Here is a 23,055-nt window from a genome sequence, read left to right on the forward strand (position 1 = left end):
TCATTTTCCAAATATGATATAATATGATCGCACACGTGTACAGTCAGGAATCTGTCTCTGTGCCAATGATGTTGGTTCTTAGTATCAACAACTTACAATTAAGTTCCCCAGAATGACAGACACACACGATACAATACATGTCTATATACAGTGCTGGGACCAGGTAACAGTCAGAGAACACACCACAGTGCTGGGACCAGGTAACAGTCAGAGAACACACCACAGTGCTGGGACCAGGTAACAGTCAGAGAACACACCACAGTGCTGGGACCAGGTAACAGTCAGAGAACACACCACAGTGCTGGGACCAGGTAACAGTCAGAGAACACACCACAGTGCTGGGACCAGGTAACAGTCAGAGAACACACCACAGTGCTGGGACCAGGGACCAGGGACCAGGGACCAGGGACCAGGGACCAGGGACCAGGGACCTCCTGATGGACCAGCAGACAGGGCAGGGTGGGCTCTCCTTACACTATGAAGACACGTTCAGGATCCCCTCACACATGGAGACGAAGAGGGGGAGGGAAAGAGAGAGGGAGTAAGAATGAGTAAAATGCAAGAAATAGAGGAATGCAAGGGCGGATGATGGAATGTTTTTCCCTACTTCTCCGCTGGACCAGGTGCTGCTATGGAGAGACCAGCCTCAGACCAGCCTCTCACACAGCAAGGAGGAGAAGACCGCTCCACTGGGCATACATGTAAGATGATGGACTATGGAAAACAAGACTAAATACAAAACACAGGGTCAAAACAAGAATACTACAATGACTAATGTAACTGAGGGGTACAATTCCCTGACTGTATTGTTAGATATGATACTTACTACCACTACCTCTTGTACTTTAGACTCTGGCCACCCAGTACTAGGCATAAATAATTATGGTAAACACTCCCACGTAGATGAAACGATCCAACACAAATGTACCAAGTCGAAAGTCTGCGTTTAATAATAATTAATACATAGCAAAAGGTATGTAGAGCAATCACTTAATTACATTTATGATTTGAAATAGGATGCACTTTTATGGCAAATGAGTATTCGTTGGTATATCAATAGAGAACGTCCAATCTCTGGTGGCGCAGGCGGTAAATATACAACCTGGAATATTTAAGGAATAATAGCAATGATACTTTAATGATTATAGAACTGGATACACTAGGGGGGGATTCCGGTCGCTTGTAAGACAACTGGAGAAGGGGGGGGGGGGGTAGAGTCCGGCTGTATCCGTCTGGCCGAGGGTATCCTGGGAGAACCCACGGTTGTGCGGCTCGGTGCCTCAGCGATCCTCGATCCACAGATGAAAGCAGTTGGACTCTCTGTGGGCCGGCTTCCTCCGGTCCACGATGGAGAGACGTGAAGCGACCTCGTCGTGTAGAGCGTCTCCTCACCTGTCGTCCTCTCCGGGGGGGGGGGTTTCCAACACACGGCAGTGTTGGTCTTTATCCATAGAATAATCACTGTATACAAAGCATAATCCGTGCCTGGGAAGGCGGGCTGTCGTCGGTAGAATAATCCGGTATGCAGGTCCACTCGCTCGTCGGCTCTGGGGCTCCTCGGGTGCAGCCTCACATGGGGTCGGCCACCCTGGATAAGCAGCCAGTTCTACCCGAAACGAAGGGGGTACTGACTACGATAGTATTCTCACCGCACGAAGCACTACATATGAATAGACTATTATTAGCTTAATAGACTACGTCCAACTCGACGATATAGTGCCAAATATGACTATTCAAATATTAATATACACGATGTCTCAATACCGATGGTAGGCCGAACTTGGCCTTACTCCCACACGTGGCGTCGCAGGGAGGCTTTACGTCTGTCACTCTATTGGAGGGTAAGAAACTGGACTAAAAGAAAGTCCTACTTTAGTAGCGCAGTATATATACGCACTATGAACAAATAGTACCATTAGTGGTGCGGTAGCCAGATTCCTACGCGGAACTAGGACTTGTTCGTACATGTTGAGCGGTACGTTTGAACTGGGTCTGGGGGGTATGGCAGCCTGGCACCAAGGTCTCGACCAATAGTAGAATGGAGACTATTATGGGATGTTCAGTAGGCTAGAATGGATATTCAATGCATATTGTACAAGGAATATACAAGGGATATCAGGGAATATTAGAGAATATACAAATACAATTAAATATATATATATAAATAAATATATATATTCGGTTTAATCTGGCCCTTCACAACAACTAATACTAAACAGAGAACATCATACAAGAAGACTAGACCAAGTGTGTGTTTTTATTTCATCTCTCTTTGCAGAGTATTTGCTATTTTCTCAATACAATCTCATCTCTTCTCTCTCCTCCCTCCTTTCAGTTCAGCTGTTTTGCCTCAGTACCCAGCCGGGCCGCTTCTGCAGATGATACACCCAGTCCTCCACAGCTGGAGAGAATGCCATGGGGCCCCCAGGAACCGGGCCCAGGCTCCCTGCCCAGACCCGGACCTGTCCTCTCCATGCAGCTGTTTGTCACAGAGGGCTATGAGCCGAGACCGGCTGGCCCTTGTATCATTATGGCAGACCAGCGCATCTATGTGGAGGTCAGCTCGCACACGTGTGTGTGTGTGTGTGTGTGTGTGTGTGTGTGTGTGTGTGTGTGTGTGTGTGTGTGTGTGTGTGTGTGTGTGTGTGTGTGTGTGTGTGTGTGTGTGTGGGTGTGGGGTGCGCTTTTTTAATGGATGCCTCTATCTATCCTGATTCCTGTCCCATTTTAAATCAAGATGATAATGGATTCAAATCTATTTGCAAATAAATGGTCAATAAACACTTTCCCAGAGGGGGGCTGTTTCTGTCTGACAGGGCCTTTAGACTCAGGCCTACACAAGCCCTCTACAACTGCACACACACCCTTTTTACTGCGCACTTGGTTTGAATCTGATCCCAGCGCTGTTGTCTCCGTGCTCTCAGCTCTCTGCCCGGGGGCCTAGCGGGGCCCGTGTGGAGCTGAGGTCATGTGTGGTGTCTCCTCACTCAGACCCCAAGAACTCTGCTTCCTGGACCGTCGTGAGAGACGGCTGCTCCGCAGACCCCTCGCTCACCTTCAGCAAGAAGAGACGAGACGAGGAGGAGGAGCAGGAGGAGGAGGAAGAGGAGGAGGAGGAGGAGGAGGAGAAGAAGAAGGAGGGATACAAAAAGACGATGAGAGACGGAGGATGGGAACGAGCGAGGACAGGAGGAGTGGGGAAGGAGGAGGAGAGCGGCGTGGGGAGGAGGCGCGGAGTAGAGCAGGAGACGCGGCGCCGGCTGAGGTTCAGTTTCGTCCTGCGTCCCGTTCATAACAACACCGTCCAGTTCCTGCACTGCAGCCTGGGTCTGTGTGGCTCTGGCCCGAGGGCACGTCGACCCGCGGGAAATGACTGTCTGAGTGGGCCGCGCATCCCCCCCCTCGTGTCGGCTAGGACACCCAGCCGGCAGGTATACATGAACCGCCATGTTGGATGGCTTCCTTACAGGTGCTCTATCGAAGACATCGCTTGAAAAGATGACCGCATTGTCTCGACCAGGCAATATTCACGTCATTTACTGGTTGAGTGAGGCTACATGGTCCTCATTCCATATGGTCTGGACATGAGTACCATGTAGACACAACGACTAAATGACGTGCTTATTCCACATACTGTATTGGCCCGAATATAAGAAGATGTTGTTTGCCGAAAAGTACACCTGAGACAAAGTACAATTTTGGAGCGATATTTAGACGCTTTCCACGTGAACAAAAAATTTACCATAACTTTGTTTTGGTAGTTATACTGTTTGTAGTCATTCTTGCACACATCCCCTCCGTTGGTGCTGAGCCAAACTGTGAAAGAATAGGGCGGCTTGCAACTCTTTGTTTAATGCTCTTGAAATAGTTTATTAGACAAATCACAACACTTCGTCCTAAACAGGATCTTCATCAGGTGTTTGTTCTCATTAGTTCCTATGTACTTAATCATTATTAACATATAGTTCCTCATTAGTTCCTAGGTACTTAATCATTATTAACATATAGTTCCTCATTAGTTCCTAGGTACTTAATCATTATTAACATATAGTTCCTCATTAGTTCCTATGTACTTAATCATTATTAACATATAGTTTATCATTAGTTCCTAGGTACTTAATCATTATTAACATATAGTTCCTCATTAGTTCCTATGTACTTAATCATTATTAACATATAGTTTCTCATTAGTTCCTAGGCACTTAATCATTATTAACATGTAGTTCCTCATTAGTTCCTAGGCACTTAATCATTATTAACATATAGTTCCTCATTAGTTCCTAGGCACTTAATCATTATTAACATGTAGTTCCTCATTAGTTCCTTGGCACTTAATCATTATTAACATATAGTTCCTCATTAGTTCATATGTACTTAATCATTATTAACATATAGTTCCTCATTAGTTCCTAGGCACTTAATCATTATTAACATATAGTTCCTCATTAGTTCCTAGGCACTTAATCATTATTAACATATAGTTCCTCATTAGTTCCTAGGCACTTAATCATTATTAACATATAGTTCCTCATTAGTTCCTTGGTACTTAATCATTATTTATGCCTCCTAAAGTAACATATTTTGTGTTAAAGGAAAAACCCACCCTAAAATAGAAGAGCAGATTATTAGAGAGATAATTATTGGAATATAAATATAATAATGATCCTGTTCCCTCTTTAGTGTGAAAAAAGAAACCTCTCCAGGCCGGTGCTGGTCACCCAGCCCATCAGTCCATCTGCATCCAGACCACTGGAGCCGCCGGCTGACCAGAGAGCCCAGAGACCCAGTGTCTCTCAGCGGGCCAAGCCGGGCCCAGAGCACAACAGTGAGTATCTGCAGCTTACCCTCAACGGACCTCCTTCACCAACATTGTCTTAAGATTTCTCTTACGACAACCTCCTTGGAAGGTCGTAAGAGAACGCAGACGACAATTACCCCCGGATTCACCAATGCGTGGAGAGGTTGTCTTAACTTGCCAAATGATCACAGCTGCGAAACCCTGAATGATCGTACGTCACTCATTCACAAACTGGAACACGCGTTCCCGTTTACTTCATTTGCATACAGACACGCCAGGAAGCGAGGAAAATAAGATCAGATTAAAATGTATTGTCATTAAACAGCACCCTATACCTATAGTGGAATAGACTGTATTAATATTCCATATTTATACCATCTTGTTGCATGCTCTTGGCCACCTGCCGCAGCGCGCACACACACAAACACACACACACATGCGCGCGTACTGTATAGGCTACGTGCGTGATGAATGAACAGTAGGCTTATATTATTCTAATGACTTGTTTTATTAGGAGATCACTGATACTGTCCTGCCCTATAGTAGTCATACTGTACAGTACAGTACAGTACAACACACAAACGAGACTGGATTATTTTGAAACGGGGCAATGTTTAGCGTGGAATAGCGCACAAACGAAAGTATGTAGAAATGAACTGGTTTGTCAATGTTGGACTATAAATATTGCCTGTCAAATGAGCCATACTATTGTCTGCATAGCTATAATATAGAATATACGATGGGTTCGCAAACATTGTGAAAATTGTCAATAACGCTGGCGCCAGGCAGTACAGATGGAAAAACAGCGTGGCGCTCAATGAGTTTAGAACACGGCGCACACCAGTCTGTCCGACTTACGACTGCTCTTTAGTGCTCCTAAATCCTGCTCTTAATTAAGACCGAATTCAGGAGAAGGGACCGTTGGTGAATCCAGAAATCGGCCTGAAAATTTCTTAAGTGGAGCTAGGACAAGATTTTGTCTGATCTTTTGTCTTAAGTCCGTTGGTGAATGAGACCCAATGTCTGGGGTATGAACTTCAGACTCCCTGGAAACCCAGTGTACCCAGTGTACCCAGTGTGCCGTAACACATTCCCGGCCATTAGATTAGACGGGCCCCACTCTAGGACGCCAGCTTTTCATTACAACTTTTCACTGTGCGTCACGTTGTTTGTAGAGCTAAATCTATATTTTATATTATAGCTATGTATCCATTGTCATTGTCAATTGACAGTATGAACCTTCCGTTCAATATGCCATAAAGAAATAATTTTTTCATCAATACGTTCCCGTTTTATACCGTAATGAATATGAGCGTTATATGGGAATGGTCTGGGATAATTCCTGCAAAGATAGTTATATATCAACTGCAGGGGTGTAAAGTACTTGAGTAATTGTACTTCGTTACAATACTTAAGTACTGTTTTGGGGGATTTGTACTTTACTCAAGTATTATTAGGTTTGTATACTTTGTACTTTTACTCCATTACATTTCAGAGAAAAAAAACGTACTTTTTACTAGGGATGTCCGATATTATCGGCAGTAAAATGTGATATCGGAAAATATCGGTATCGGTTTAAAAAAAGAAAAAAACAATAACAATATTTGTTATATATATATCCAGTGAAATTATTAGTTACCTGAAATTATTCAGTTTTTTGGGGGGGGGGGAACCCTGCATATATCGGTATCGGTTGATATCGGTTGATATCGGTATCGGAAATTAAGAGTTGGACAATATTGGAATATCGGTAAAAAAGCCAATATCGAGCATCCCTACTTTTTACTCCTTACATTTAAAATGCAGACCTACAAAGTACAAAGTACAAATCTCACAGGTCCAACTATTTTAATTAGTATATTTGAATTGTTTATCTGGTCAAACTAACGTTAACGTTATTAATCCTGCGACCGCAGGTAAACAGCCAATCAAATCCCCATCAATGGAAAATGAACCGCCCATACCCATGCTGATTGGAACTTGTGCAACACTAGAAAGTGGGGATCTTTGATTAAACACCTGCTATCAGAAGAATAGACAGTCAGATCGGCATTATGCTGTGGTTAATATTGTGATATTATTCAGGGTCCTCCAGTATTCTGTCTTTAATATTGTGATATTATTCAGGGTACTCCAGTATGCTGTGGTTAATATTGTGATATTATTCAGGGTACTCTAGTATTCTGCCTTTAATATTGTGATATTATTCAGGGTACTCCAGTATGCTGTGGTTAATATTGTGATATTATTCAGGGTACTCCAGTATGCTGTGGTTAATATTGTGATATTATTCAGGATACACCATTATTCTGTTTTTAATATTGTCATATTATTCAGGATACTACAGTATTCGGTCTTTAATATTGTGATATTATTCATGCTGTGATGTGAATGCCGTCCATGTTAGTTTACCTTCAATGGAGAAGTGCATTAAATAATTTTAATGCAAAAAAGTGTCCTCTGTTCTTTCTATCGCAGAACACATTCCATTGTGAGCAGAGTGTGCTTGGTTTCATTCCAGCCTTGCCTAAACACCAGCTGATGATTTCACTAATTGGCTCACCTCTTCAACGAACTCACCTGGTGCAATGTATAGTTAAAATGAAAACTTGGCCCACGATGGAATGAGTTTGAGACCCCTGGTTTATCCCTTTAAAAAAAATGTACTTTTACTTTTTAGTACTTAAGTACATTTAAAAGTAGGACTTTTTTACTGTAAAAAAAACTGTGTGTTTTTAGCCAGATATTTTGACTTTTACTTGAGTCAGATTTTGAGACAGTACCCATACTTTCACTTAAGTATAATTTCTGGGTACTTTTTACACCCCTGGCCTCGCGTCTCGCTCTGCCTTCTGAGATAACCCATTATCTCCAGCACCTAGTGTGCTCCGGGGAACAAAACAAATGCACTTGCACGTGACCACACCACTCCCATGCGTCCCCTACATTACGCCGGAAGTGGTCACGCCTCACCCTTCCTCATTCGTTTCCAACGCGGAAGCAGCTCAGATGCACTTCTCGCCAAGAGGCGAGTCGGCCCGGCAGGTGGCTGGTGGGCTGTTGAAGCTTATACCGCCGTAGTACAGAATTTAGCAGCAACTAACAACATTGCTCAATTGGCTGCTTTTCTGTCAAAATGGTGTCGGGTGGTGGGGCCTTAGGGCTAGCCGACGTCAAAACCATCGCGCGAGGTTTTGAGGTTATTCAGTTTTTGACCCAGCCGCAAGCTATAACCGCAGGGAGGGCTAGGATGCTGTCAACGGTTGTTCACAGGCATCTTGGTTGGAGCAATCTCCCCTTGAGGAGGGGAGGGGAACCTTGGTCTGTCCACGGAGGCGCGGGCGGTATTTGACCTGGGCTCCACGCCGCACCACACCGCGCAGCCAGAGGTGAGAGCACGGCCTCGCCAGCGGCTGCGGCAAGGCCCCCGGCCAGTGGCCATGTTTCCCCCGCCTGAGATACCCTGGCCACAAAGGAAACAGGTGATCACAAGGCCGACAGCCTCGGCAGCCCGAGGGATCGGCTATATTAGATGGGCACGCCCTAAAACAACTTTGCCATCTAGCTGTGTCTAGCATGCTCTCCGGTTACTCCCCCCCCCCGCTACGCTACGGGACTCAGGGCTCTGATTTGTCCCCTTTGGCTGCGGGCCGCGTTCTTCCAGTGAAGCGCAAGCGGCCCCACATTTCGCTTCTCATGGAGACAGGGGCTGACACCCAGTTGCTAGCTAGGCCTGGGTCTGTCTATGAGAATGCTGTGCTGTCAAGCGGCTCCCACACCACACGTCCTGCGTCTGTGTTTGGTGAGCCTGGTGTCGATGGAGCAGGGTTCCCTGTATCTAAAAATTTTTGTCAGAGGGGGAACTCTAGGCCCAGGAGGTCGCAGCGTGGGTTCCCCCCAGCCCTGCCCTCGCCAGGCCAGGTATTACGTTAGTGCCTCCCCCGTCTGGACTTCCGATCCCGCGGTGGTCAGTCAGGCACGCGTATTTTGGGTGGTAGTAATATCACTACAGGGCTACGGTGTGTAGAGACCCACCCTATCGGGCAGTGTGGGACCACACACCATGCATGTCCAGCTGCAGAGCAGGCTGTCCTCAGCAAGCTAAGCCGGGAAGATGCTCAGCGGGGGAGCCTATGTCACCAGGGGTGATGGCCGCTCCCTCCGTATCAGACCGCCCCTTCTGTCTGGGTCTCCCCCTTGGGTGCGATTGCCTTGTTGGTAGAGTCCAGGGTGCGATATCCTGGCTCCACGGGACACCCTGCTCGCGCGGTTGGCGAGACCAGGGTTGACAACGCACAGCAGGAGGGACCGGGCCACCTATCTACGATTCCTAGCGGACCAGCGGCAGTTGGCGGCGGGGGCGCTTTGGAATTTTTACCACGTATGGCTGCAGTAGTAGCCATATGTCGGTGTGGATGGAGAGAACACTGAGGGCGGCGCTTTTTGGGTTTGGTACAGACTCTATTATCAGAGTCCGCGGCAGTGACAGCCCTGGCCGAGGAGATTCGTTCTCTGGCGGTGAAGCAGGCCGTCATCCGTGGTCCCATGGGAGGATGCGATGAGCGGCGTTTCCCCCTCGATATTCTCTGGTGCCCGAGAAATCGGGGGGGGGGGGGGTGTCAGACCCATACTGGACCTGTCCCATGGAAGGTTCCAAATGTTGACCGTCACCCACCTGTTAAGCCCTGTCAGGTGGGGGACTGGTTCACCTCCATAGACCTGTAGGATGCATATTCGCATCCCGATCTTCCCTCCGAGGACATACCCACGCTTCCTTTTTCAGGGCTTAGCGTACGAGTACCAGAGGCTGCCGTTCGGCTACTCTCTGGCTCCTCGCATCTTCACCAAGTGCGTGGAGACCGCGCTGGGGCCTCTGCGTCGTCAGGGGATACGAATCTTATTCTACCCTGGATTACGTTCTGGTCCTCGGCCGGTCAGAGAAGATCGCCAGGTCTCATACCAGGCAGGTGGTGGAATTCCTCACCAGCCTGGGTTTTTCTGTAGTCTGGAAGTAGAGTACTCCTCTTCCCAGTCAACGGGTGGAGTACTTGGGCTTATTTCTAAGCTCAATGTCTATATGGGCATCCCTCTCAGAGCGGCGGCGAGTGGATGTTCTCGGCGCGCTCGGGAGGTTCCGTCCTAGGATGGTTACGGCGCTGTCCGTGATGCGCCTGCTCGGTATGATGGCATCTGCTCACTCTGTGGTCCCTCTTGGCCTCCTCTTCATGAGGAGGATACAGAGGTGGTTTTCCAGTATGGAAAGTGGAAGCGGCTGAAGTTTCCCATGTCAGTACTGGGGGACCTCGTGGGCAGCAGGCTGTCACACGTCACAGTCTTCACAGACGCCTCCCTCACGGGATGGGGGGGGACGTGTCAGGTCAACGCAGTAGAGGGCAGCTGGCAGGACCATGCTGCGCGGTCTGCACTACATTTCAATGTGTTGGAATTGAAGGCAGTCCTTCTGGTCCTCAAACAGCTCGGCCACCTTGTGGTGGGCAAGCATGTTTTGATCAGGATGGACAACACAACGTCAGCGTCGTATTTCGACAGACAGGGAGGAGTACGCTCCCCCCGTCTGCACCGGGCGGCGGTCGAGCTCTGGCTATGGGCGTCTCTCAATCTGCACAGCCTGAGGGCTCTCCACATCCCCGGCAGGGAGAATGTGGGTGAAGATGTGATGTTGCGGGGCGGTCCTCACCCGACGAGTGGGGACTACGTCCAGACATAGTCAGACAGGTCTGGGACCGATTCGGGGAGGCCATGGTGGACCTGTTTGCGAGCAGACAGTCCCACCAGTGCCCCTTGTGGTTCTCGGTCAGTCGGAAGGACAACCCTTCTCTGGGGGTGGATGCCTTCTCGATGTATCCGTGGCTGCCCAGGATTCTGTACGCGTTCCCCCCCATACACCTGATAGCTCAGCTGTTGGGGCGGGTACGTCAGGAGCGCGGGACTTTGATCCTGGTCGCGCCGGGCCGGGGCTCGGCTGTGTGGTTCCCGGCCCTGATTCAGCTCTTGGTGGCCCCGCCGTGGCCTGTTCCGTGGTCACCGCGGGCCCTCTCTCAGCCACGCGGAACTCTGTTCTGCCTCCTGTTCTGGGGCAGCCTCTAGGCTTGGCTGCTGAAAGGGTGAATCTGGTGGGGATGCGTCTTGACTCTTCTGTGGTTAATGCCATCCGTCCACTACCGCGGCTTACGCTGGGAAGTGGCGTATGGTCGAGAGTGGGGGGGGGCAGAACATTGTTAAGCCACCCTCTCGTGGGACGTTCTTGCTTGGCGCACAGTGTCTCAAGCCTGTGGAACGGTCTCTGTCTCCAACTGTTCTGGAAAGGCTGTTGGGGGCCCCGTTTGAGCCTCTTTAACAGGCGCCATTGGATCGTCCGCGTTCCTTTTTTGGGCCAGCACCTCCGCTAAATGCGTGGGTGAGCCATGTGCTCTCTCTGTGCGGCCTGAGTGCCTGTCTGTTCGGGCCGATAGCGGGGCGACTCTGGGGCCTAATCCGGTCTTCGTGCCAAAGAATATCCGGAGCTCTTTTCGCTCCAGGGATATTGTGATTCAGGCGTTTCATCCTCCTCTTCACGCTAGTGGGTTGGAGTCGAGCCTTCACCTGTCATGTCCTGTCCGTACACTAGGGGTTTACCTTAGTCGAATGCAGGGTCTCAGGGCTTCCGATCAACTGTTGTTTGTTACGGTGGCCCTCGCGCGGGTGAGGCGCTGTCCAAGCAGCGCCTGTCACATTGGTTGTGTGAGGGCATTGCCCTTTGCTACACGTTGGCTGGACAGGTTCCCTCCGGGGGCGTCAGGGCGCACTCCACTCGTGGTGTGGCGGCCTCTGCTGCCCTGTTAGGGGAGACCTCGGTGGAGGACATCTGTGCTGCGGCCTCCTGGTCCTCGAGAGTCCTTTCGTTAGGTTTTACCTCATGGACATGACTGGGGGTTCTGTCTCCCAGGCGGTCCTGAGGTCCGGGACCTCTCCTGCATCCCACCATCAGGTGGGCTAACAGGGGTGTGGACCGCGGGGTGCTGTGTCACACGTGGTCCCGCTTGCACTGTGCGTTCAGGGGTGCCTGGTTCCCCCTTTTTTCGCACTTTGGTGGAGTTGACTGCCTCCCCCCCTTCGTTAGGACGGGCGGATGGACGGGACTCCCCTCCTCAGGGGGTGCATTTGTCGGGGCCACGCGTCCGCTCTGCCCTTTATCTCAGAAGGCAGAGCGAGACGCGAGGCCAGTTGATATATAACGTAAGGTTATCCTATAACCCTAGTTATATGATACTGGCTGAGCATCTCGCTCTTAGCGCCCTGAGGTCCCTTGGATGTTTTCCGCTTATGGAAATCGAACTGGGAAGGGTGAGGCGTGACCACTTCCGGCGTAATATAGGGGACGCATGGGAGTGGCGTGGTCACGTGCAAGTGGGTGCATTTGTTTTGTTCCCCGGAGCACACTAGGTGCTGGAGATAATGGGTTATCTCAGAAGGCAGAGCGAGACACTCAGCCAGTATCATATAACTAGGGTTATAGGATAACCTTAGGTTATAAGGCGCTAAGCTAATAACGTTAAATCGATTGGCCTTTTCGGCCCTACACAAGCTACAGTTAAAAATCAAGATGCATATGATCGGTATCATGTTCCACCATGAATGCATGGGTGGGAAAAGTCGTTTCTGATTATTGATTACCAATAACGGTATTCGTTATTACAACAACATACGCTGATCAGGGGAATGGCTATGAGAACAAGGCCCGATCAGGCTGAAATTGCCGTCAAATCGCTCTTACCTGTGGCCGGTTGGATTCCAAAAAGAATTTCCCAGTTATTTGATCGCCATCTGCTAGATCATATAGTCCATTGGCTGATGCCATATTCCTTTACAGCATAATGAATTTGGCGTTGCAAAAAGTATTCCAGGCGATCGGGTGATTTAAAAGAAATGTGACACCAAGTGTGCAACAGGGGAAACTGCATTCTCGAGACAGCGCCAATACCAGGATCTGGCTGGTACTGCACTTTCCGAGTCCCAATATGCCTTTTCCAGCCAAAATACAGCTCTGTGACATTGAATAGGATATTAAAATCGAATAAATAAAAGATTCGAGTTAAACACGTATATATACGTGATTGGCCGCCAAGCGCTGGCTCCCAATCACGTATATATACGTTATGGCCGCCATTGTGTTAAAGCTTCTCAAACCCATTTAAATCCCTGGAAACCCAGTGTACCATAACCTCTTAAGCCCGAGGGGTCCGGTACCAGACCCACAATGACATCATGCCATAAATCCATCTCTACAGAATGTATGAATTAATGTTGCGTTTATTTTTCAAATGTAGTCAAGAGTAAAGACCCTAACCCTGTCAAAACAGCAGTCAACGTGTATATTTTCAGCAATATGTTTGTTTAGCAATGGTTTAAAGTAGGGATGTCCGATATTATCGGCCTACCGATATTATCTGCCGATATTGGCATTAAAATGTAATATCGGAAAATATCTGTATCGGTTTTCAAATGTATTTTATTTTTAATTTTTTTACATTTATTTAACCTTTATTTACCCAGGCAAGCAAGTAAGAACAAATTCTTATTTTATTTATTGTCAAAAGTATGCATAATGTTGTGTTAATTCCACAACAAGAGATATGTAATGTTAATTACCTGAAATTCTTCATTTTTTTGTGGGGGGAAACACCATATATATCGGTATCGGTTGATATCGGTATCGAAAATTAAGAGTTGGACAATATCGGTATATAGGTTATCGGAGAAAAAAAAGCCAATATCGAACATCCCTAGCTTAAAGTGTTATTAGTGAAATATGAGTTATAGAAATCTAGTCGGAAACAAGCTAATATTGACGTTAGGAAATGCACACCGCCATTTTGTTTGTAGTCCTATGAGGAGAGGAGACCCAGGACTTTCGATGGGCTTTTGAATTTAGAAAAACTACACACAAAAACTACACTGTCAATCATCTGACATTTGGTTTTACTTTTTTATTTCTCTTATTTTTCAGGATTATCTCCCACAAACCTGAACGTTATTGCCATAAAACAGAACATTCTCTACCTTTCTGTGAACGTCGAGCAAAAAGCGTCAATCTGATGAAAATGGCGGAGAAATGTACATTATAAAAAAGTAACTGTACTTACAGTAGATTTCATTCACGGTTTGTGAATCATGCCTGGTGATACTAAATCCAGATTGATATTGATATTCTATATTCTATAATCATATAACCTACTATATAACTGGTGACTATATAACCTACTATATAACTGGTGACTATATAACCTACTATATAACTGGTGACTATATAACGTTAGGTTATGACTATAACCAAGTTCTGTTAATTAGGGGTGACGCTTGGCATCACTACTGCACTCGCTCGCGTACGTGCACGCGCACTGAATAATTTCCACAAATGTACCTTTAATACCAGTATTAGTCTGACCACACCCCTCATCAGCTTACCTTCATAAGCAGGTGTGTGGTCACCTGCTCTCCTCCTTCCCAAGCTTTCACCACAAGGTGAGGTCAAGGGCTGCAGCGGCCGTCTGATGCCAAGCGTCACCCCTAATTAACAGAACTTGGTTATAGTCATAACCTAACGTTCTGTTTCATTAGGGGCTCTGCTTGGCATCACTACTGCACAAAGGGAGGCCAAGCGGAGCCGCTGGCTGACAAATACACCCCGCTGACAGCCCCCCAAAACCATCAGAACAGGGAGGGCCGAGCCCCCCCGACCCCCCCTAATGGAGGGTATCCCCCCTATTAGGGGCTTCACGGGAAGGCGACGGACCCGACCGTGCGAAGAGGCACTCAAGCAACTCAACGCACAGGGTGAGCAGACCGTGGCTTGACCCCACGACTACACACACGCACAACCCGCATGCCACCCGGGAACGAACGGAGGAACAACCTCGTTACTGCCCCCAGAATCACGGGGTCAAGGGCAAACCCAACCCTGTGGCAAGGCCATAGCAGCGGAGCGCGAAGGAAGACCCAGACCCACCAAAAGGACTGGACTCCCTGGAATGGGGGCCCGGAGAAGTCCATGATGCCAGCATCAAGACCCCACCAGGTGGGCACGTAGTGCCCCGCCCCCCACATCGCCAGCGTATTCGGACAAAGGCCCCCCAGTTACTGCACCTGGTAATCCCAGGCGGTATCCCAACCAAGTACTAACCAGGCCAGAACCTGCTTAGCTTCCGAGATCGGACGAGATCGGGCGTGTTCAGGTCGGTATGGCCGTAAGCCGAGCGGGCCCCGTCCCCCCAATAGTACACCGCCTGGCACACTGACCCTGCAGAACAGGCAGTCAGCATGGCCGTAAGCACACAAAAAAGGTTAACCAACGGAAGCAGGCAGCGCACCGGGGAAAAACCAGGCAACAGGCTGTTAACCCTAGCCTGGAGACTGCGGACGAGACAGGCGCCAGAGGGGACAGCTGAACACAGCTGCCCCGGCGGAAGGGGCGTATGCTGGCGTTGTTGCATGACCAAGCCTCCATTCAAAAACCCCCACCCAGAGGGGTTGAGGCAGAGAAGGCTGACACGATTGGCAGACGTCATGAACGTGCAGGGGCACCCTCAACCGGTGAACCCGGGAGTTGACACTGCTCCAACACACCAGGGAATCAACCACCTCGGTGTTACCCAATGCGGTGGTTGTTCGTATAACCCCTCAAGAAAAAACTCCAAAACACACCTGCGGGTATACACCGGCTATACCGCAGTACAAGTGTTTCAGTTCTCAAAAAAGGGTTAACCCAGGCCTACGGGTCGCAAACATCACTTCGGACCGGGCCTGGCGGTACGGGAAGCACAGGGTCACCAGAGGAGGTCAAAAAACCACCCCCACAGGCCCCTCATCGCCATGCGTGAGAGAGGAGCGAAAAAGAATGGAGAACCAGCCCCTAAGCACACCGTACTTGGTATTCCCAGGCGGTCTCCCAACCAAGTACTAACCAGGACCAACCTGTGTAGCGGCCGAGATCCGACGAGATCGAGCGTGTACAGAATGGCATGGCTGTAAGCCATTACGACAGTGCTGAGTAAAAACGTACCCAACCAGGGTCTCCATAGCGCTTAACCCTGTGACACCCAGACCGACCTGGCATTTTTCCCCCTGAAAAAAGCCCAAGTCCCTCAGGGTACCAGAACAGCAGATCTGCATCCCCGGCGGACAACGGGTTCAACTGATCTGGACCAGCGTGACCAGAACCAGTCCTGTGCCCTAACCACGCCGACATGCCTACTCCAAGAGAAGGGCAGATATGCGTGTTGATCTTAACACGAAAAGAAGGCGCCACCCAGACGTTCGGGCGAACCGCGCCTGGTGGCCCACCCCAAGGGCGTGAGACCCCTCTACACATGTTCAGATCCATTCCGTCATCATCCCCCAGACATGAACGAGAATCCGTCGAAAAACCAACCCAGGTCATGGGATTTGGTCGTCGGAAGAGGAAAAACCCCCATCTCAGTTGCTTTATAAAAACGCTGTTTCAACCACAAGCAACCAAGGCGTGCCAGTCAATCGCCTGTTTACAGCGAGCTAGCACTATACGTGCGTCGGGACACACCCCCATCAATGAACAGGCTGTTTAGACCTGTCATTGAATCCCCAAGGCGCCCAGGGGAACGACAAGAGGGGTGTGACACTCCCTAACTCCACCTCTGGAATAGAAAAGAAGGAAGCATCAACAGTATGTATCCCAGTCTACACAGCCGGGGTAAAAAATGTTCACATTTTTACATCCCACCACCCTCCCATAGGAAGGAGACGGGGATCCCCAGAGAGACTTCCCACGCGAGCTGTACAGATTGAAAAGAATATATTGCACCTTGAGCCATGTAAAAAATTGGTTTTAGGGCTCTCCGGGGAAGAGGCACTGAACCCATACACACTCAATAATCGAATTGAATCGAATACATATACAATAGAATAGGACCCTTCTAGAGGGTCCACTCACTTTGACAATCTGAGGAGGAAGGCTCTGTACTCTGATGGAGGCTCCCTCACATGGAAGAAGGAGTCCGAACTCACAGAAGGCCCGAATAGGCGCTTGGTGAGGAGGAGCCCTGACCACCCCCCCGAAACAGATTCATCACATGGACCTGAACAGCACACGGAAGTCCTACCAACAGAGACGCGCACGGTGACGTACTCTATGGCGGGGGAATTCCTGCGGTGCACACGCCCAATATACCAGGCCGTGGGACCAGGAAACTCCCCCCCCCCCCCCCCCCCCCCCCCCGTAACGTGCCGAACCGCCACGTGACGGGAACCTTGAAGGACAGGGGGTGTACCCCTGACCGACAGAACAAGGGGGAGAGGAAAGGTTACCAGTTCACCCCTTTACGACCCCACACCCATGATACGATGTAATGACAAAAAGAGAATATGACACAGTCATAGTCAGCTCTATGAAGCGTTTGACAGCTCCACACAGCACATGAGCTAACCTGCTATCTGATTTTTACTAAGGAAAAACACAGAATAGAGAGGGCTCTAAGAGCCCCGGTCCAACATACACATGTGCTTCTGTGGCCAGTCCAACCCAGTTGTAGGTCACATGACACACACAACCCATCATCACCTACAAAAAATGGCAAAAACACTCAACAGAGGAACGCCGTTTTTCACAATGAGAGAATACATCATTCTCGATTAGTATCGGCCACAGGCCTTGCTAAGCACACATGACAGCGACCAAACCATTTTTTCTTTTAGGAAAATAAAGTTTCTCCAGCAGTTTTAGCACAACCTCAGCAATCAAGCTAAGAGTTTACATCGCATCCCTACCACACAAAAGACACAAATAGTGCACAAACATGTCTGATAGGAGGATGAAAAAGTCCCCAGGGAACCGGGGGGAAACACAATCCTCTTATTTTACCCTCAATACGGCCAGTTAAAACAGGAAAACCTGTTAATATGTGAACACACTGTTCATTGTCATCACAGTCTGAGAAAAGAACATTCTTTTACTCACTTGTCCCCAAGCATAGCTTCATAGGTTAGTTACCTTAGTTGTGAGTACACGGTACATATAAACACCATGATGTTTCTCACACAACAACCAGATCATTACATCCCGATTTGCACGGAGAAGCTAACTGCCAGTGACAAAAACAGCTCACACATAACCCGCTCCGTATCCCAAATGTATTGCAGCAACACACGTTTTGGGAAAAACATCGTTATTCACAATACATTTAGAAAAGTAAAACCAGAAAACGTGTTATAAGGTCTGGTCAAACCTGTTCCCACCCGGGGCGTAGATCAGCGAAGTGCAGTCACAGACACCGTAGGAACACAGCCGCTCCTGTGTTGGTCGAACTGGGCAGCGTCACCGCTCCAACCCGCACTACAGTCCTCTGTTGATGCAACCTTGCCGTCCTGGCTCAGGGCAGGGTCGACGAAACATCCCCTGTCAAGGATGACGTCGTAGTCAAGAGTGTAAAACATGTTAAAATCAAAGCACGTTCAACAGAATAGCATCAAGCTAACGGCCGCGACCAGAAGCAAGCTCAAGCTAAAGCTACCCCGCGCCAGGCCATGGCCTATAGCAGCAAGCTAACGTTACCTAGCGAACACGCCATGCTAGCACCGCAGCTAACAGCTGACTGGCTAACAGTAGGCCCAACCTAAGCAGGCCATGCAGCGATCCAGCAGGCTAACGCAGCAGTTAACAGCTGACTGGCTAACCGCAAGCTATGAACATGTAAACAATGACATAACACTCACCCAGACAGGCCGCCGTTCTGAACCTCTCCTCACTTTTTAAGAGAAAAGAGAAAACAAGATGTCAACACCGCTTCACAACGGTGATATTACCAACACCCGACGGAATCAGCACAATACCAACTGGCCTGTGTAGCTGACTTTGAACATGAATCTGCCGCTATCGCACATTCATGCACATATCCCCTCGTGAAGGAATACTCTCATTTGGATATGAAAGATGGGGCCTTAACACGGTGACAGAGAGAATCCACTCGTCCAAAACACACAGGGATCACCAGTGTTAATGGTCGCGGCCCACTAGTTAAACTATAATGGTCTTCAGACCAAGGTCTTCTGTCGCCTAGGTGGCTGAACAAAGGACCCTAGCCTGGGGCCGGTTTCCATAAACATTGTCAAGTAGCCCCCATAGCACTAACAGACAAGTGGAGCCTGCCAGCAAACACTACTCACCCAACCTGGAACGCACCGCTTCTCACAACAGCGGCATGTCCGACAGTTCAGCTGTGGCCTGACAGGTTTCACCCCAACAAACACAGCAAGGAACTGCAGTTGAGAAGCATGCAGCGGCGTGCTCCCAATACGAAAAACCGGTGGAGGGTTTTTAGAATGATCATCATCTTCTAGACACTCCAGTACGAAGACAATATCGCCGTATTTTCTCGAAAATAGTGAGAGAGAAAATAAAGATATGATGTCAACGTATCTCCTTCCTTGTAAACAAAAAAATCTTTCTTCCCTTAACAACACGTCAAGTGGGGTACTACCAAGGCACTTTCTTGTGGTGAAAGCGAGAAGGAGGAGAGCAGGTGACCACACACCTGCTTATGAAGGTAAGCTGATGAGGGGTGTGGTCAGACTAATACTGGTATTAAAGGTACATTTGTGGAAATTATTCAGTGCGCGTGCACGTACGCGAGCGAGTGCAGTAGTGATGCCAAGCAGAGCCCCTAATGAAACAGAACCTACTATATAACTGGTGACTATATAACCTACTATATAACTGGTGACTATATAACCTACTATATAACCTACATTTACATGTTGGCCTATTCATCCACTGAGGAGATATGTTTCAACTACTTGGCCTTATTTTTTTCTTTTCTTTTCTTTCTGTCTTTTTTGCTGTTTCTTCACACTGTCTCTTCCCTTTCTCTGTGTTCTATAGGCTCTGGGGTAGAGACAGGCCCGGTTCTGGGGATAGTATTTGCTGCGTTTGCTCTGGGTAGCAGCATGAGGGCGCTGTGGTGCATCTACACTCACGCAGGTAGCTTAACGGTGAAAAGCAAGTCTAGTTGTGTCGCCCTCTTTCCTGAAAAAACTAAACTTTCTACTGTTCAATAGTAACAAATATTAATCCCATAGACTTTGCTCTGAGTAAAATTATTTACTCATGTCATAAAAAGTTACAAATACAGTATTTTGTGGTTTTGGATAAAGTAACTTTGCACGAGTGGCTATTAATAGTGACATTTATCTTGTCTTGATTGGTTAAAGGGATATTCCATCAACCAATCAGAGGAGTGAATCTCCTGGAGAGCAGAGAGCACCGTCCCAGCTCCTGGAACCCCCCTGTACTGATGGAACAGTCCAACAGCTATGTATAGAGGTGAGATGGAACCGTCCAAAAGTTAAGTATAGAGGTGAGATACTGTAGGACACGTCTTTTCCCCCCACATTTGCATTTTGGCAAACCTCATGTACCTGAAATGATTAATTCATTGGATCCTCCCTCTTTGTACTGTTACATTTTTACTTTAAAAGAAGGAGATTCTTCACGTTTTATTAGGTGAACTTTAAACTTTTAACTTTAAATCTTCCCCATGATCCCCTTTGTTAAAATGAACACATGGTTGAGAGCCAGCTGTCTGCAGGGCACAGAGCAGCTGGACGACCACAGGGCCAACAAGATGTTGAGAATGTACTGTTGAGAAGCCTTGCAGTGGTTAGAAGCTCCACTGCTTATGGAATTTGTACAGCATTAGTAAATATAAGCACCTGTTGGTCGTGATTCAGATAGAGATTGTCTTATGCTTTTGTCTCTTTCAGGACTTCCTCTCGCAAATTTGAAACTAAAGGCGAGGCGAAGTGTGACGGAGGTTCAAATAACTCGTTGGCACCTGTGTGTGTGTGTGTGTGTGTGTGTGTGTGTGTGTGTGTGTGTGTGTGTGTGTGTGTGTGTGTGTGTGTGTGTGTGTGTGTGTGTGTGTGTGTGTGTGTGTGTGTGTGTGTGTGTGTGTGTGTGTGTGTGTGTGTGTGTGTGTGTGTGTGTGTGTGTGTGTGTGTGTGTGTGTGCGCGAGCATGTGTGTGCGCGAGCATGTGTGTGTGTGCACAAGCTTACGTGGGAATGTGCATGCATGTGTGTGTGCGTGTATGTCTGTGAGCGTGTGTGTGTGTGTGTGTGCGTGTGTGTGTGTGTGTGTGTGTGTGTGTGTGTGTGTGTGTGTGTGTGTGTGTGTGTGTGTGTGTGTGTGTGTGTGTGTGTGTGTGTGTGTGTGCACCTTGCATGACTATCATTCCTAGCTGAAATGTGAATGGAGTAAAGACTGAGACAATGGGAACGTCTGTACATACTAGACTTCAACTCCAGCAACTCCTCGCGGTGTCGGAAAGTGTCAAATCATCCGTTTTGATCCACCATGGCGTGCCAGTGTCCTCCTCAGTCATCTCTAAACCAGCAGTAGCGGAGAGACTGCCGTCCGGACTCATACAGGAGCTCAACCCGCTGTGACCTGGTTCTCATCTACGTCTGTGCCACAAGACACATGACACACACAAGGTCAAAGATGAATCATGGAGGGGAGATTATGTGCCAGTATAAATATGTGCCAGTATGAATATGTGCCAGTATGAAAGAACTGTTTTACAGACTTGTGTATATTAAAAATAAATCTGTAAAATTGTATTGGATTATGCTGCTATCAAAGTAGATCTAAGTTAATTATTGTGAAGCAATGTGTTTAAATGTCAGTGTGTTTTGAGACAGGGTTAGAATATATCTAAGATCAGTGTGTTTTGAGACAGGGTTAGAATATATCTAAGATCAGTGTGTTTTGAGACAGGGTTAGAATATATCTAAGATCAGTGGGTCTCATTCTCCAACGGATTTACGACAAAAAGGGCTTTCTCTTAGTGCCATTTTTTAGACCTTTTCAGGCAAGACATGAATATAGACAATATATTATAATATAATATTAATATATGTTTTATTGGGACGGTTGGTGAATCCCAAAATCAGCCCGAAAAGGTCTCAAATGGCCCTAAGAGAAGTCCCTTTTTGTATATATTTTGTCCTTGGAGAATGAGACCCAGTGTGTTTTGAGACAGGGTTAGATAATATCTAAGATTAGGGTGTTTTGAAACAGGGTTAGATTATATACAGTATAGGGTCAGTTTGGTTTGAGACATGGTTAGAGTATATCTAAGAGCAGTATGTTTTGAGACAGGGTAGATTATATACGAATAGTATGTTTTGAGACAGGGTTAGATAGTATCTAAAAATGTGTATGTTTTGAGACAGGGTTGGATTATATACAGTATAAAGTCAGTGTGTTTTGAGACAGGGTTGGATTATATACAGTATAAAGTCATTGTATTTTGAGACAGGGTTGGATTATATAGAGTATAAGGTCATTGTATTTTGAGACAGGGTTGGATTATATACAGTATAAAGTCAGTGTATTTTGAGACAGGGTTGGATTATATACAGTATAAAGTCAGTGTGTTTTGAGACATGGTTGGATTATATACAGTATAAGGTCAGTGTGTTTTGAGACAGGGTTGGATTATATACAGTATAAAGTCAGTGTGTTTTGAGACATGGTTGGATTATATACAGTATAAAGTCATTGTGTTTTGAGACAGGGTTAGATTATATCTACTCTACTCTTTGATTCACACATGTATTCTCTAGTTAGTATACATGAACTGTTTATATAACTTGCTTTAGTTGTGATGTTGACCCTGAAACTATAATCAGCCTTTATTAATACACTTGTGAAATACTTCAAAAAGAAATATACAATTAACAAATATACAAATCCATAAAAATATATTCTATAGAATGTTTTACATCATAGGTCAAAATACATGCACTGAGATTACGTTTCACCAGAGACGGTCTATAATGAAGAGAATCACTGTAGTAGTCTTGAATGGGGAAATCCCTAACACCAAAGATGGTGGCAACAACAAAATATGAAAGAAGGTGCGGCCGGGTAGCGCAGCGGACTAAGCGCATGTCTACCACCGCAGAGACACTGGTATCGAATCCAGCTGTCAGCGGTGCCTCCGGTTTGGCCGGTCGTCATACTGACACAATTGGCAGTGTCAGCGGGAGGGAAGCCGGTGGGTGGTAATCTGGTTGTTGTAAACAGCGACTCTTACAGGTTGGTCAGGGCGCCTGCACCGCGAGGAAGGGATCTGGGTGAGGTAGTGTGCCCTCCAACGCGTTACACTCACCCAATGAGAGTCCTCGCTGCCAGGTGAAAAGAGGCTGCTGGCTGTCTCCTATGTA

The 23,055-nt window shown here is 47.6% G+C and overlaps 1 protein-coding gene across 1 annotated transcript in view; it reads left to right on the plus strand.

The window, feature by feature from the left end:
• The window catches only part of engl (endoglin, like), a gene marked incomplete at both ends in the record, with an annotated part of 59,974 nt that extends 38,704 nt beyond the window's left edge, over positions 1–21,270 (plus strand). The window contains 7 exons of the mRNA XM_084329210.1: positions 624–701; positions 2,336–2,557; positions 2,925–3,060; positions 3,190–3,431; positions 4,681–4,825; positions 19,707–19,805; positions 21,191–21,270. Coding sequence (XP_084185336.1) covers positions 624–701; positions 2,336–2,557; positions 2,925–3,060; positions 3,190–3,431; positions 4,681–4,825; positions 19,707–19,805; positions 21,191–21,270 — 1,002 coding nt within the window. The remainder of the gene's footprint in view (positions 1–623; positions 702–2,335; positions 2,558–2,924; positions 3,061–3,189; positions 3,432–4,680; positions 4,826–19,706; positions 19,806–21,190) is intronic.
• Between the last annotated feature and the right edge of the window lie 1,785 nt (positions 21,271–23,055).

The sequence above is a fragment of the Notolepis coatsorum genome (assembly GCF_963971535.1).
Source record: "Notolepis coatsorum genome assembly, chromosome: 14".
Taxonomy (NCBI): Eukaryota; Metazoa; Chordata; class Actinopteri; order Aulopiformes; family Paralepididae; genus Notolepis; species Notolepis coatsorum.